Source organism: Sabethes cyaneus, chromosome 2 (genome assembly GCF_943734655.1).
Source record: "Sabethes cyaneus chromosome 2, idSabCyanKW18_F2, whole genome shotgun sequence".
NCBI lineage: Eukaryota > Metazoa > Arthropoda > Insecta > Diptera > Culicidae > Sabethes > Sabethes cyaneus.
Genome location: NC_071354.1, coordinates 15,620,863 through 15,638,789, shown reverse-complemented (window position 1 = coordinate 15,638,789; position 17,927 = coordinate 15,620,863). Strand labels below are relative to the sequence as shown.

The 17,927-nt window shown below is 38.1% G+C and overlaps 1 protein-coding gene across 1 annotated transcript in view; it reads left to right on the top strand.

Moving 5' to 3' along the window:
• The first annotated feature begins 3,757 nt into the window (after positions 1 to 3,757).
• The window catches only part of LOC128736591 (ryanodine receptor), a 56,501-nt gene continuing 42,331 nt past the window's right edge, over positions 3,758 to 17,927 (top strand). Inside the window, exons 1-4 of the mRNA XM_053831080.1 lie at positions 3,758 to 3,811; positions 5,276 to 5,479; positions 14,168 to 14,182; positions 16,214 to 16,291. Of these exons, the coding sequence (XP_053687055.1) occupies positions 3,758 to 3,811; positions 5,276 to 5,479; positions 14,168 to 14,182; positions 16,214 to 16,291 (351 nt within the window). The remainder of the gene's footprint in view (positions 3,812 to 5,275; positions 5,480 to 14,167; positions 14,183 to 16,213; positions 16,292 to 17,927) is intronic.

Here is a 17,927-nt window from a genome sequence, read left to right as displayed (position 1 = left end):
GTCGCCGTGCTTGTTTCACAAGCCAGCAGAAAAGTTTATAAATAACTGGAAACAAATAGACTCGCTTTCTGGTTCGACAAAGGCACTGATAGAGTAAAGTTTTTTTTAATCTGTCTGTTGAACGGAACAGATTGAATCTTGTTTTCAAACGATTTTGTTTGTAAGTTTTTTATACGGTATCGGTAATGGATAAGATATTGTCACGGCCAGTGTAAATCAGCCGAATTGCATTAGTTACAGTCAATTGATACTGTTCCGCTTATTTAACCTGAAACGCAATTACTTCTCCATTTGCTTAACCTTGGATGGTAGCCAAAATCTCAGTCCAATTAGCGAGAAGAAAAAATGTTGACCAGCTAAAAATATAACACCGACCGTCTGCAACTGTAAATATGACACCAAGGTATCGTTACCTTCACGGCCCATTAGTCGATTGATGGCTAAACTCGAAATAAATCCTGTACTGAATAAGACTGAATAAGTAACTTCCATGTTGAGTTTTTCTCACTCGTTTTGCTTGAACTGAACACCATCCATCATACACGTTTATACTCGTGGTTGGCGTCAATCATTGAAGGGCTTATTTTTTGGACCACTTCTTCACTCCACATACATGTGGTCTTCATCTATTGCCGGAGTGCTAATGATGTTTACCATCTACCAATCAAATATGCTTTCGGAATTGAGAAAGGTGGAAAATATTCCACATTTTTACTGCATAAATCATTCATCACACGTAATCACGGTGATGTTTGATACTGAAATACACACGATTATACACTTGTTTATTACAGCAGGCAAATAAAATTGTGTAAAAGACAATTTTATAAGTTTTCAATTACAATCAATGTGCGAATGGACCTCCATATCGTTCAAAACGATGGAGGACCATTGTTATCTGTGAGCAATACGTAAAGAATGATCAGTTTTCAAACAGTATCTAGCGTAAACATGAATAAGCAATAATCAATCGCAGAATGTATGATTTTTCATACATTTACTGTTTCAAAAACAGCATCAGTGGTTATGGTAGCTATACAGAAAATGCAACTCGCAGACAAAGTTCACACAAAGATGGGCACGTGTAAGTTTTTCCGGCTGCTAGCTCTGCGCATTTTCCAAAGATAGGCACTAGTGAACTTATTCCTTAGACAGGCAGCAACATGAATGAATGAAAGCGATTTAGCTAGACAGAACTGTTTTTCGCCTTTCAACCATTAGTAACCGTCATGGTGACTGTAGGGTGAGAAAATGAAAATAATAGTAATAAATTGAAACAGTGTCAGCTGTAAGCTCTGAATCATTGCTGGGAAATAACTCATCTTATTTTGCTACCACAAATAGAAATGATCTTAGAGAATAAGTTACAATTTTTAGAAAAAAAAAACTTAATGCAACAACTCCGGTAGGATTTTGTCAGGTGTGAACAATCTGCGGAATGTAAATTGATTCCAATAAAATTCAAATCCACTGAAGATGCAATACAGGCAATGATTGCACAACCTGCGGCAAACCTTTCACACCTAGTGCCTTGTTCTGAACAAGCGAGGCTGCTCACACCTAAACCTAGTACCTAGTTCAGTGCACAAAAAAAACGCTACTTGAAATTCAAGTGCAGTGCAAACTATTCGACGGTACGTGCTCGTCTGAGCATGAAATCTCTCGCTACGGCGATGCTAACATAATCTTTTTTGCGCATCAGTGCAAAATTCATTGCAAATAGCATTTCCGATTGTGCCAATTGGCAATCGAAGAAACCGTAAAAAAGTGACACACTTGTGAATCGATTCATAAGTGAAAATTTACATATTTTCTATGACGTACAAGATATTCGAAATAATTTCTGATTAATTTCTCACATTTTACAAAAACCTCAAATAGGTTCAATGGTTCAATACAGTAAACATTCCAGACCCAAAGATCACTTGTTTACGAGTGAATTCAGCAACAGGACAGAACGAACACGGAATCGCATGCATACAGGATATTTATTAACCGCCCGCGTTGATAGCCGGTATATCCGCCTCTCGACCACGTAAAAAATAAGGCAGCTTAAAAAGTTTCCGCTCCCTTTTGTGGGCACCGTAATTTATAGACACCTACAACTACAGCTACAAGCAGAGTGGAAAAGCTGAGAAAAACTGTTGCTCATTTTTACGAGCAAACATGCTTTCACCGTTTACTTTACTGTGAAAGAAGTGAAAGCCTTTTTCTTTTGTAAACCCAGCCGTAGGGTAAGACTGTCCAGAACGCACCGGAGGGGTAGAATGGCCCATGCTATTAATTGCTTAAAACGCGGAAACTACTTGGTAAAACTATGAATGCGCATTTTATTTTGGTGTAAAACACGCTAATTCATAATTGTGTAGAATGTAAAAGCATCAAACATAGCCACATTCAATAAAATCAAGCGATTATCCGCGATCTCATTCCATATGTAAGATATCACGGGTTTCTCTTAAGTTTGACCACTAGTCGGTATGCAAATTTCATAATAAATACAGTCTATCTAATTGATATACTGTCATACTCGATGATTCATCACAAAAACGGCATTAACTATGCATATTTTTCACATATTGCAAAAAACTTCAAAATACAAAACAGGGGTCGAATGCATCCCAGCGGGATCGCACAGTTATGAAATATTTTTAATTTGCAGTACATCTTTTGTTTCGGATTATTTATTAAAAATGTAGCAATATTATGTATTGTATAGGACTTAGAATATGCCTTAAACCTAATTGTACATTGTTTAACTTACAAGATTTCATCACAAATCAGTTGGAGACAAGTAAATGATTAAATTTTATTGCCAATTATGTTGAGATATGAACCCATTGTATCCCAGCAAACAAGCGTATGTAACAAACGCTATAACGAACGCTTCCGCCATTGCGGTAGCCTAGTTTTAGGAGTTTATACAACACGTGATTGAATGGTAAATTTTTTGGTTGCGTTTAACGCCTAGCTGGGCAAACTTGGTGCGTTTTGTCCACGGGCTTTGGCGTTCTGCCTCACATAATAATTTTGACTCTTGCCAAAAATCGACAAAAATAACAAAAAATACTGGTTTTTGTTAGGAAATTTCACCAGAAGTAAGTGTAAAAAAGATCCCAAAGTCTTCTAGAAGTTGAAAAACGTGGAACAACACGCCGTTGCTCTGCAAAATGATGCTTTGCTCAAGCGGTGCATTCTGCACCACCTTACCCTACCATGGATTCGTTTGAAAAATCCATTGAAGTGGATCATATCTTTTGCCGGCCTTTGTTTTTGCTCTTGAATTCATATGATATTTTTTCTCCGTCTATTTTCAGATCTCATCGACCAAACTCTTCGTCTTTTATTTTTATTTACCTTGAACAGTAGAATATCTAGTTTTCTGTTTTAATTTACAACTGCGTTCTTTTCAACAGCTGGGGGAATCAAAGTTATAAAGTTAAACAGTGAACTGTAAATAGAGTGAGTTACGATAACAATTGGCAAACCGAATCAACTCCAGGCGAATGTAATTCGTACCATCGAGAGTGTGGATATTGAATATTGTCGAAAACAAAATACTAGTTACCTATACTGCAACCCACTTGCGGACCCTCCGGGATAACAGCGGCGCGGTGCACATGAAGTGACGTGAAACCGGTGACCGTTATTCATTTTTATTGGTTTTTATGTTTTTGGTTTGGAGACCAAATTGAAATAAGCAACAGTGCAACGCTTCCTTCACTCGACCAAGGCGCACAACCACTAGCCAGCGACCATGGCGGAAGCGGAAGGAGGATCGGAGCAGGATGATGTTTCATTCCTCCGGACGGTGAGTATTGGTTGCTATTTGCAGCGCTAAATAGTAAGTGACTATCTATGAACTTATGTTCATGGGACCAAGGAGAAAATATTCATATTTCAAATTAATGGATTGTTGTACAATAGAAATATTAATTTTCATGCACGGAGCGTGCTTTCCTAACGTCAACATAAAATATGATGGGAAATATCGTTTTTGCACTATAAATTACGAAATACAGCACCAGTTGTAGAGGACCTATTCGTTTCTTTTTTTTTTGTGATCCAACAAAACCGCCACAAAAGCTTGGGCGTCCACGCATTTACGATTCACAATTGATTAATCATCGAAGTAATAAATTGTAGGTTATGTACTAGAACTCCAGTATTAATTAACTTCAAGCAGAACAATAGATTCAAATGGAACAAAGCTGTTACACCCCATAGTTGATTTGAGGAAAACAGCTATTGCAATAGCCGACAAGGATTCCTATAAAAAGAATAGCAAAAGTAGAGATAGAGATAGAGTAGAGTAGAGATTTGGGCTAAACCACGCAGACAAAAGAATCGCATAGCCAATTGACAAATTTGAGTAAAAACTTCCGGCGTGTCGCTACCTGCTGCGATGGTGAGAAAAACGTAAATAAATGTCAGATGCGGTACATTTCATAACAAATTTTCAGTAAATTTAATTTTTAACTGGTTTTCGATTGAAAACTTTACTAAATTTTTATCAGGTTTTGTAAGAAATTTGCTGTTTTACAAGTTATTTTAAAAACACTTTTAAAATAGTGAATTGAAAGAGCATAAATTTGAAGAATACTGTAAAAGTTAGTGTGGCGACTTAACTAATCGAACACAGAAGTGATCCTAAAGCGGTTTTTGCATATTATTGGAATGTTTTTCTGCTTTACAAGATCCTTATGCTTGTTTTGTATTGGTTCAAGTCAAAGTTCTGGAGATTTGAATATCTTTCAGTCTTATCGAACCATGTTGCTCCGGCACTACATGAAAATATGAATGTTCTCTTTAGTTATCCTGTATCTTGCTTGCAATAGCCTGGTTTATATTAATTTCACAAAAAACAAGTATTTTACCACTCAAGCACGTGGATTTTCATAATTTAGCGTGATATGTAACCTGTTTGTTGTCGCATAAATATACAAAAACATTATTTTCTCGTATATACCGTAAACAAACCACTGACAAAGTATATACCAAAAATAAAGTACTCAATTTTCTTACATTTTGCAATAATAATTTTACTTGTACAATGTTTCACTACATTAAGAAAATTAAAAAAACTTTTTTCCGATTCTTCAAGCAAACTGTCAACTTTCTCACCGTTCGGCTAGTTCCAAAGACCACCACCGTCATCGCATAAGTTTCTGTCGAACAGGTCAATAAATCCATTCTATCGAACCGCTGTAATAATGGTTTCTTTTCTTTTATCTCTCGCTCTCTCTTTCACCGAACAAACTAATCACCCCCGCAGGAAGACATGGTCTGTCTGTCCTGTACGGCAACCGGCGAACGTGTCTGCCTGGCGGCTGAGGGTTTCGGCAACCGGCACTGCTTCCTGGAGAACATCGCCGACAAGAACATCCCACCGGACCTGTCGCAATGTGTGTTCGTGATCGAACAGGCGCTCTCGGTTCGTGCTCTGCAGGAACTGGTCACGGCCGCCGGTTCCGAAACCGTAAGTAGCATGTGTACATTGTGAATCGAATACCTCCTAAACAAAACAAAAAATGTGAGATGCTACACTGCTTTGGGCAACAATGGCGGTAGCAGCAGCAGTAACAGGGTGAACAAAAATAGGATAGGATTTTTATACTATAATTTAAAAACCACACACGTTGAAATGCACAGAATGGGCCAATAAAAATTTCTACACCCGCACCGAACCTTTTTCAGTAGCGACGATTTGAGATTCTTAACAGACAATAAATTGTTTTCTCGTAGACAGAGTCATTCTAAAAATAGAGTAAAAACTTTGAATATTAAAAACAAAGTGAATCTCAGGCATTCGAAAATTAAATTTTTAAGCTAAGGTAACCACACAACGAATTACAGATGCCCGTTAACTGCCGATGGACTGACAAGTTTCAAGTAATTTGATTTGTGACAGTCCCTCGAAAAAGACGTTGAACTACACATTCACCCTAATGTTTATCAATTTATAGTAGTTGACTACTAGCTTATGTTAGCTACTAGCAATAAACTTCGAGAGATTCGTCGAGAACGCAAACATAAAAATACATTTTCACGATTGAATAAGAAGCCATTTCCAAAGTAAATGTTTTGGTTGTTCAATAAAATAAACACTCTTTAGCGGCTAGACCGCAACTTCTCTTTATCTAATTTAAGTAAATAGTAATTTCCATCATTAAAACCTGAATGTTCCGACACATTTTCAATCACGGACAAAAGGTTTTAGTAAAAATTCATGAAACGGCCTTGTCAGTCAGTCGGAGTGTTAATATTCAGCACACCATACTAGAAACATAAACAACGCATCAACAAGCAGGTTATCCATTCAGTGTAGAACCTAGTTTTAGGAGATCCACTTTCAAAAACACGAAAACTCTGCTGGAATATTATTGTATTTTGACTTTTTGTTACGATTAACAGACGTTCATCCTAAGTCCTCGTTGAGCGATAACCCCAACTGATCTACCTACCTACCCTAATCACAATTCCCATACTGGAATGGCTGTGTATTTTTGTGTTTTGACAGTTCTATTTCTTTCCTGAACGTTAATAGAGAAAATATGTACGGAACCATTAAAAACCGGTACAATTCGTGAACCGGCTAAAATAGAGTCTTCATTTTTGTAACCTACTCTATACGGATAAACACTACTTTACAGCAGACTCAAACAGAAGTCCCGATCACATCCTATAGGCGCTATAGATCCCAGATCCACAGACATTTGTGCATGCATAAATTTAGGACCCACCAATTATTTCCTACTAATCATACCGGAGTTAAAAGTAGTCCATAATCTTTGTGTACTGTCATGATATTAAATTGAAAAAATTAAATACTCCAGAGAAAAAGATTGAATCCCAAATTTATGCATGCACAATTGTCTTTATATCTGGCATCTATGCCCACCGCTGACAGAATACACTCAAAGGCAGACACTCTAAAATCTTTTCACCTAAAAATAAATTGGCAGGATTTACCTAAAACTTGAATCGAAACCTTCGTTAAAATTTTAAAGTAACCAACCTAGTATGGACCCCATGTGCAGCTGTATCATGGCTGTACGATGCAATTCACCGGATCATTGTCAGGATCCTTCGTCGTCGAGTATCAAGCCGTTTTTTGACGATGGATCAAATGTTTACCCTGCGTCAGTTACTAGACAAGTTCCGCGAGTACTGCTTCTGGGCTTTACGGCGGCGTATGATTCAGGCAAACGAAATAAGCTTGAACATGGTTTTCCGACGAAACTAGTTAAACTAATTCGTGCAACGCCATGGGTCACACTCATGCGTCAAAATAGCAAGTGAGATCTAAACCAGGCACCATCACGAAATCTTACATGCTTCTTGGTTTTTCGGATAACGTCGATATCGTCGGAAACAACCGTAAAGCAGTGGAAGAGGCCTTTTAAATGGGAAATCGCGAGATAGGGACTATCCACATTGCCAAAACAACTTACATGGTTTCTGGCAGGGAATATGAGAGTCCAAATTCTGCTGGAACTAGAGCGAATCAGGCTTTCTAAAGTCAGCTGAAGTCCCGTAGTTTGCAAATTCGGACAAAACTGGTGCTATAGAGAACTCCAACTATCCCGGTGCGGCCATGAATCCTAGACACTAAAGGCAGCTGCTCGACGAGTGCTTGGGTTCATTAAGTGTAAAACTCTACGATCAATATTTAGTGGCAAAATGGAGTCTGGACGCATGAACCACGGGCAGGGCACGTAACCAGAATGCTCCATGAAAGAGTAAACAAAAGCATTTTCAGTAGAGAGAACCAGAAGGAGGCTGTAGACCTCGGGGCAGACCCCGCACCCGATGGATGTACACTATTGTGGATCCTCGATAGCACGGCAGCCCAGGATCGATAGTACTGGAGGATCATAATTCGTTCGGCGCAGGATCGATAACGGACCGTGGCCACCAAACAGCTAAAAACTAAACACTTGGACACCTGTATAGCTGCACATGGGGTCCCAAATACGTTGGTTACCCTGCAAACTCAGATTTTCGACAGAAAGCTAGTTCGGTTTCGGCTATTTGCAACCATTCCACGATGCTTTTGAACCCGTTCTATCGATTTTTCGCTTTAAAATTGCTCAGAATTTGAAACTTTATCAAAAAGATTTTCATTACTTACGGCCAATTGATAGGTGAAAATTTTCAAGAGTGTTTAGATATTATGAATAAAATTTTTTTGCGGGTTTCGTGTTTCGTCGGTTATATCTCCTGTCTGCCTAATCGATTAATTCTTTAAATTTACAGCCAATTTGGCTAAGATAAAAATTTTGATTTGTTACTGCAAATACATTATTTATGTTATTTTGTGTTAATCATAATTACACAATACGACATCGTGTTCTAATCTGAATAATTTTGTGTTAACCAACAACGTGTCTTGGTTAATAAAGACGAAGAGCCACGAGGCATACGGACGCAACGGCATACGGAAGCATCAGGTATAATGGAAGGAAGGCACACTGCCAAAAGGTATACTGAACGCAAGACGGAATGGACGCGAGTCCATTTCTTATTTTATTACTCACTTCCCACTCCTCGGCTCTTCTTATTCATACAACGATGAGAAACTGGAACGGTTAGTCGTCTTCAAGCCAAAGGTTGAAACACTTTATAGGTGATACATGGCAAGACGACATTGGCATCGCGTACATTCGGCCTTGCGTCCATTCGACCTTAAAGCTGTTCGGCCTTGTGTCCATTCGCGTCCAGGCCTAGTACCCGCAGGCCTTATATCTATTATGCCTAGGTGCGTACTATGCGTCGGGTCCGTATGCCTAATGGAGTTTAAAAACTTTTATTTCTGTAGACTTTTCCGCTGATTTGGACACTAATTTTACAGCGATCCGACAAGGGGAAGGGAATGAAAACCAATCATCAGAACAAATACGATACAAAAAGGCGTCGCTATTGTGAAATTGTGTTTTTCGAAATTTATATTCCTTTTTCCCGAAAACCAAACAACGACGGACAAGGTTAGTCCGTGACCTTTTTGAAAGAGGTTTAGAGAAGAATTTTATAACTTTTGAGAATCGTAAGCATAACACAATTCCAGAAAAAAGACAAAAAAAATATTTTGTAAAGGGAGGAAGCGTCTGATGCGAAAAATGAATATTTGAATCAACTGGAAAATTTCGATATAGGTCAAAAATATATTGGGCTGTGCAATGGCAGATGGGATTCGCACCCACGCTCTTTTGGTTGGTATCCGAATGTTTTACTCAGTAGTTTATACTGCCGTCCATTATATTAGGTAGACTAATTTGTTTTATTCTCCCAATTCTATCATTCCCGTTTATACACACCACACAATCCTATGCGATGATATTATACGAGTAGATAAAAAGAAAAGAGCTCATACGAGTAAATAAAAAGAAAAAACACGCTTGGTGGTGGTTTATTCACGAGACTTGCTGGAGCAACTGTCATCAACGCGCTGTTTCAATCACAATGTCCGAGCAGATAACCGTCTCTCTTCTCGGCGATAGAAACACGCATAGGAGTGTATGGTGCGTGTACATGAGAATGATAGAATTGGAAACAAAACTAGGTATTAGTCTACGTAATATAACGGGTGGCAGTAGTTTAGTTTAAAACTTCTAGGTTAGTTTAAACGTTAGATTAAAACTTCTCGGTCGGTGGTTTCTACAGTAGGTGGAGGAAGAGGCACAATTTGTGTCTAAAAATAGATCAACCCATGTCGCTATGGTTAATAAGGGGGGTTGTGCAGACTTCTTTTGTCCAGCGCCTCTGTGGTTCAAAGGTACACGGGTACCAGTGAGCGACACGCCCTGGCAGGTGTTGTGGGTTCAAATCCGGTTATAATCTCTGATTACAGCTTGGTTCGACCCATGCACCTTCCAGCATTGGACAAAAGATAGGAGTCACAACGACGACTTGTTAAGCATAGCTACCTATTACCCCCCCCCCCCTCCTTTCCACCCTTCCCCTTCATTCCCGGAAAAAATCCTTCTTCATTACTTTCCCTTACCGTCCCTTCATCAATTGTAGAATCATCGTTTCAAAAAAATAGTAGTTTAGTGATAGTTTTTGAAACGGTGGTTCTACAATTGATGAAGGGACGGTAGGGGAAAGAAATGAAATTTTTTTTTGGGGAGGGAGGGGAAAGAGCGGAAAGGTGAGGAGGGGGGAGGGGTATTGGTAGTTACGCTTAACAAGTAGTCGTTTTGACTCCTACCTTTTGTCCAATGCTGGAAGGTTCATGGGTCGAACTAAGCTATAATCTGAGATTATAACCGGATTCGAACCCACAACTCCCGCCACATGAGATTAGTCTAGTAGTTTAGTGAGTAAAACATTCGGGTACCAACCGAAAGAGCGTGAGTGCGAACCCTACCTGCTCTTGCACAACCCAATATACTTTTGGTCTATATCGAAGTTCTCCAGTTCATCCAATTAATCATCCTTCCTATAAGACACTTCCTCCCTTTCCAAAATAGTTTACGTCATATATAGAGTCATATACGAGTACATAAATCATCAAATGTCCAATAAAACATAAAAAAGTTTGTTCTAATATGTTTCCTAGTTCCAGGGAAAATGGTACGTGAAGTTTTAAAATCATGATTTAGCATGAGCTGCGGGTTTGTTTCGCGAGTCTCGTTGGAATAATTATTTAATGTATCTTTTCATCCACGTCATCCGGGCCAGATCGCCCCAAAATTAGCATCAACATAAGCGGAAAAGTCTATAAAATCGGAAACTGAACTCTATAACACTTCATGTTAAACTTGTTTGAACCCGAGATTAGCAAGATTGAGGCATTCTGTGCGAATTCACCGCCAAATTTACACAATTGACGAGCAACATTTCGAAAGGTCCAATGTTCAAATGAGAGATTCTTTTTGCGTCTCCTTTCTTACACTTATCACGGCGGCATAATAACACTTGAATACGTCTATTTTGCATGAAACGGTTGCTGGCGTTATAGGCTAATCCTTAAGAAAAATTGGGTTGAAATGCATTTATGCCGCCGTAATAAGCTTGAGAGAGAAGAAGCAAAGAGACTCTCTCATTTGCACATTGGACCGTTTGACATGTTGGTCGAGAATTAGTCTCTGTGATGAGTTGTTTCAGGCTATTAGTGGGCCATTTTGAATCAGTTGAAAAATCGATTTCAAAATCCAGTCCGGGATTGCAATAGGACAGCGCCTCTAGTTTCTGATAATAAATAACAGAAGTTGGCGCAAGTGTTTCATCATGCGCCATGCGTGAGAGTATGCTTGAAACTATCCATGTTTCCCTGTTGAATACAACAGATGTCGCATATTGTACATTTCGGAAACAGCTGAATTTTGCGCGACAATAAATTTACTGGACACAGCAACCTTACTCTATCATGCATCTCAGTTTCTTTTGTGTTTATCGCTAATCGCAATATAACCAACAAATAGTTGGTAAACATTGTTTTTATTTATTGCGTTCGAGTAGCGAAATTTAATTTTTTCGCATTGAAATGTCGCAAACATATTCAGCTTCTGGGTCTCGTACGGTATCAAATCACTTTTCAGGGCTCTCGGATGACTGGTAGTAAGATGCTATATAGAGGTATAGGAAATATTTGTTTTTTATCCAAATTAGGCAGAAGTCATGATAATTAAGTATAACAGAGTATAACTGTACCACAAATAAAATATGATTAGTGATTGTTTATCAGGTAGCTAAACACAGATAAATGAGAAATTTTGATTTTACTACCACTAGAAAAGCGCCATCTCTTGAAAAGCAATAGTTCGTATGGTGTCCTTTTGGAATTAAGTTAGATTGGAATTTGAACTAGAAGGAAAAACTGGACTGCACATCGGTGTTAAAATAAGAAATAAATTAGACCTAAATTTATTTTTAACATTAGGGCATTAAATTGGACACGAAATTAGACTTGAAAGTGGTCTTAAAATTGGGTTTTAAATCCAATCCGGAGTTGCAAACAGAATTTTTTTTGTCGGAAGATTTGACCACTGCGACCATTGTTTTGATCTATTGTGGTAATGCAATCAGAATTAAATTAGATTTAAATTTGAACACACAAATGGGACTTAAAATTTACCTTAAAATCGAAAAAAATGAATTAAATTGGAATTCACATTGGAGATAAAATGGGAATGAATTTATCCTTAAAATGAGACACTAAATTAAATACGAAATTAGACTTGAAGTTGGACTTAAATGGGATTAGAAATTGCACTTGAAATTGGATTTAAATTCAAAGTTTAATTTGGAAATCAATTAGATTCGAATTGGGGCTCAAAACGGATTGGACATGAAACTAGACTTCCACTTCCAGTCCGGAAATCCAATTGGAATTAAATTTGAACACGAAAATGGGGTATTAAGCTAGACTTAACATTTAACTTTAAATCAAATTGGAAAAATTGAAATTAAATTTGAATTCACATCGACGTTAAAATATGAATTAAGTTAGACTTAAATTTGTTCTTAAAATGAGGCATTAAATTAGACATGAAATTTGATTTGAAATTGAATTTAAATGGCACTTGAAATTGCATTTGAAATCAGACTGAAATTGAGAGTTAAATTGGGCTTAAAATTGGAATTAAATTAGGGTAACGCAACGCTTAAGAAGTTGTTCTTTACCCAAGCTTACAGCTTGTTTCGATCCACGGATCCCTCAGCTGGTGAAGGAGGAACAGTGCACAGCTTCTTAAGCGTTGCTTCAATGACCTTCCCCCCTTACCTAATTGCCGCTCATTCCCCTTCACGCCTTGTTCCGTTCTGTTTGGATACAACTCCTTTGTTTCATTACTTTTTTCTATTGTCCCCTCCGTCGATTGTAAAAGATCTACCGTTATAAAATGTATTAAGTGTGTTGTGCTTCAAACACAAATCCCGTTCTGTAAGGTATTTGAAAACAAGTCGGGCGTGTTGTCAGGGTATGGCCGTAGAAGTGTAAAAATCCCGAGAGAACATTAGTTACGTGCTGAAATAGAGCAAAATTAGTACGATAAAAACCTGGAAAATCAAAAAATTATGCAAAAATGTAATTGACCAGCCTCATGTTTATAAGGGTACAACTTTTATAATGAGGTTGGGCAACATTTTTTTTTTTGTAATGGTGGTTTTTACAACAGACGGAGCGTAATGAAACAAAGGTTTTTATAATGTCTCTAGGGTGTCACAAGACGCAAAGGAAAAACAGCGGAAAATTAGGTAAAGGAGGGTCATTGAAGCAACGCTTATTAAGTTTGTATAACGTTGCTTTTTACCCAAGTTGGGGGATTCGCGCATCAAACCAAGCTACAATGGGATTCGAACCGAACTTTTCCCCGAGGCCCTGTGGATTGCAGAGTTTGGTGCACTCTTAAACTACAGCGGACTACAAAAAATGTAATTGGAAGATATTTGTTGACTTATGTGAACCCTTTTTAATGGAATTTATACTTTTCATTTCACTATATAGAATTTCCATACATATTTCTTTGAAAATTGGACTAAAATGAAACTTGAAATTAGATTTGTAATTAAACTTGAAATACTTGAACTGAGGTTTGAAATTGAACAAAAGAATTCGACTTGAAATTAGACTCAAAATTGAACATAAAATTGTTCTTGAAATTTTACTTAAAATTTTACATCAAATTTGACTTGAAACTGGACTTAAAGTTGGACTAAAAATCCTATTTGTAGATGGTCTTAAATTATTCTTAATATTAAAGTTAGAATTGCACTTGAGGCTACATTTATTTTTACGCAGTTTATTTTACTTCTCGCAAAATACCGAGTTATTGAAATGACAACTCTGGAATTCCCGCTTATGCCTTCCTTGACGAATTATGTACCCAGTGATACAGAGTAATCAAAAAAGGCGCACTAATAGTGTGAAAGAATATATTTTACCACAGAGAAAAATAATGTAAATTTTAGTTGAATCAAAAATCGATTTACGAATTTGCGAGGAATGCCTCTAGACTGCAAATGTAAATTAGTTCAAACAAGAATTTGTTTTTTTTTTTCATTTGAAATCCCGACCGTTTGGTAATTTCTATGTTATTCGTGATTCACTTTATTTTCTTGCAAAAATTCGTTGATACCGTCATAAAACAGTTAAACATCACCTGTCAAACATTTCATCCAACACAACTCTTTCTGGCTTCTTCTTTCTTTCTGTCAATTTCAGGGAAATGATTCGGTAGTAAGTAAACCTTCGCACCCGATGGTGCGCCTTTCATCCCGCAAAGTACTGAGCAAGCAAGTTTTTTTTTGTGTCGTTCAACTTTGACAATTGGCTGATGTATGGATGTATGGTTTTTATGATTTGATTTCCTTTATCTTACCTCTCTGCTCGTTCTGTCCTTATGAGTTTGTTTTCTGCCCTCTTTCTTTCCAACTGTGATTTATTTTTCAATTTTCGGTTCTAAATTTCTCTTCTTGTCTATCCACTGTTATAATTTAGTTTTCTTTTTTTTTCTGTGATCAAGTGTCTTCCTTATCTTTGGCGGAATGAAAAAAATAAACTGTTGAGCACTACCACGACTACTTGTAAACAGAACAACAATGCCTGCTTTGGATGACGTATAACAATTAATGCATACCGGTTTTCGTTTTTCGAACATATCTGACTTGATTTTTGAATAGTTTCTATTTGCGAGTGTAAAAACCTCAAATGAGAAATTATTTTCTAGAAAATAAATTCTTACTCGAATTATTTACACTTCTGGATGGGACCTATTGCAAAAAATCAGGCCACAAATATGAAAAAAGTGTGACACTAAAGCACTGCGAGATGACCGTGGCAGTGACGTCCTTGAAATTCTGTACAGGCTAAACCCAAACAGCGAAGGACACCGTAGCTTTCACAATGCCACTTGCTATCTCACCCAAGCTATACACAATGAATTGACGCGCGATGTTCCGTACAGCAAAAATAACGATCGAAACAGTCTCGCGGGTATCATAAATCGCACTCACGTGAAGCATGTATCCATCTGTTCTATACACTTTATCTACATAATCCTATCAACCCTGTCCACTGTACATGGAAGCTACAAATACATCGATTGCTTGACTGTGTCGGATTTATGCTTGATGTCGCCGTTCAGCTAGTTTTGACGTCAATAACGATGCGTTTTAGCTCATAACATTTCGTGTTTTCGCTGCTAATAAGAAACTTATCTTCTATGCTGAAAAAATACTCTCGAATGAGAAAGCATTCGCATTTCCCACCATACCCTATCATACCAGTTAAGCTGAAATTCACTTAATCATGTCAATATTGATGTTATTTCGGACAAACAGTCGTAGGTTGTATAAAAACGTGACTACTTTAGTGCTACTTGATTGATTTGGCACTACGGTGAGTGATGTTTTGAGTAGATAATATCTATTTTTACATATATTAGAGTATAGAATTAATTTTAAATTGATCATCCGAAATCCGAGCATTTGATATGAATAAGGTCACTGTCTACTACAATCTACTTCTACTGAGGTTTGATTTTCCGCATTTGAACAAATTTACAAAACAAAGCAAATGTTCTTGAGATTTTTATTAACCCTGATTGTTTCAAAGTACCAATAAACCGAAAACTTGACTGTTCCACGGTATCGCAAACCGCAAATAGTCCCACTCAGATTTCCGCTACCCGCTACCCATGACAACATGGATGCCGTGTGACTGTCCGGAATGCGCTTCAATATCAGCGGAAAATTAATGCAAATGCAAAGTGGTCGAAAGCATGCAACCACTGCCAAGTTTGTTTTTCTACCCGTACGCTTCCAGTGCTGAAAAAAATCACAAATCCTTGCAACATTGTACCACCGCACCGCCGCCGTTCCGCGGCGGGAACTGAGTTCAGACGCGATCTGTTCCAGCAAACAGCAATGACACGTGACACTAATTCGAATGAATGAATGAATGAATGTAACCTTAAGCTGGCAGCAAGCAAGGGAAAATATTTGCAATCTACATATTTAGCATGGGTGTCCTGTACCGAAAGTAGTAGAATAGAAGCCAACTTAATTCGGAATGTTTTAACACAGATTTGCGCGATTGTCTACCAAACTGAGCAAAATAAATAATAATAATAATAATAATAATCAAAGACGAGAGAGTTTGTAACCGCTTACTAGATGTAGCTTGCACTAAATCCGAGTACTCTACTAATACATGACTTTTCTATTAACTCGTTTTTCCATTCCTAACGTACCACCACGTGTGTAACAGGGTAAAGGAACCGGTTCCGGGCATCGAACTCTGCTGTACGGTAATGCCATCCTGCTGCGCCACAACAACAGCGATATGGTAAGTATGTAAAAGTAGTTTAATATTTCGAAACCACGTTGCAGAAATTGAAATGATAATTTTTAAAATGCGAGATAAAAACTAAACAAATTCTTTAAAAATTATGGTGTATATCGAATTATATTACATACAATCGCAGTCGCTAAAATACGCCGTTAAAACATTCTGAATGCCAATTAAACTTTCTGATCTTAAAATGACGAATGGTGAATGGAGAATCTCTCCAAGGAGGAACTTAGCCATCCTAGTTCTGACAATCAACTCGCATGGAAAGTCTCCCCATTGTTAATTCAATGCTGTCTGAATGCTGCACACCCAGGAATGAATATCGTGGACACTGTGTATTCCCAATTGAAGTCGTCTGTCAGGTTAAGACCCAATTCGAACTAAACAATGATTGACGACAGCTCGACATCTGAGAGACAAGTTTTAAAGGGAATTGTCCACACTTTGGACGACCGCAAGAGGAGACATGGTTTGCTCCCGTGGGTTCCTAAGTCAGAGCTGCAAACAACTACCCATCAACGATGAAGAAAGAAATTGCGTAATTTTCTTAGTCAAAACTATAGTAATGTACCCACAAACTTACGAACTAGAAGTAATAGTAAAAAAAATTCTTTTGGCCTTTGGTACAAACTTCATGTTAACTTTCCCCCAACCATCTAAAACGTTGCTCAACGTGAAAATAGTAACTTGACACACTGAAGATTACAAATCGTACCCGAAATACGCGTATCTGCAAAGACCGCAATTTTAGTAGAATCAAAAGGAATTACTCTAAAGTTAATGTGTTCAAACATACTGACTCCATGCAATTCCCGTAAATAAATGGATAGACACAGTTTGGACCTGGAGACCTCCAGCTTCTAACTGGGTTTAGCGATCAGTTTAGCGTAGCATACCATGCAAGTCAGCGTAAAGCCATAGTGGCTGCCTCAAATTTTCTCCATCACTCGGAGTCCTCAGCCACACCTCATGAAAATCCCGAATGACGCTGCAATCGTAAGTCATCTGACCACCTTGAGCTACCCTTGTTCCTATTATCGGTGTGGTCGTTGAAGAAAACAGTTTACACCTCAACGTGATCCAGCCTCCTCATGATTCAATTAGTTATTACTTACTTAATCTGGTGAAGTCCCCAGCTGCTTGTGCTGTACGTAAAAGTCGTCTGTGTTCAACTCGGGTCATGGCTGTCCATCGCTAGTCTTTGCAGGGCCCGCAAGTCGTCTTACAGATGGTCCTATGTTGAGTGATTCCCCCAGAAGCTGATGCAACTCCACAGCAACATTTCCATTCCACAGCAGATGATACGAATCATCTTCCGTTCAAAGATATCAAGGGCGCACTGGTCTCGTGGCCGTAAAGGACTACTGGTATTATCGGTGTTTCGTAGATCAACCTCGTAGAACGGCGAATATTACTGGACCGAAGTGACTTTCAAAGCCCAAAGTGCACGATTTTCTGCCAAAATGTGTCTCAATAGGTTGTGTCATTACCGGCGATCAACAAAGAGCCCTAATACAAGAAACCCGACTAACACGTCGACTTCGTCACCTCCTCCTTCGCTAGCAGCTTCAGAACGGAATGATCTATGCTGTATCAAGAACTTCCCAAGCAACAATATGAGTTTTATTGT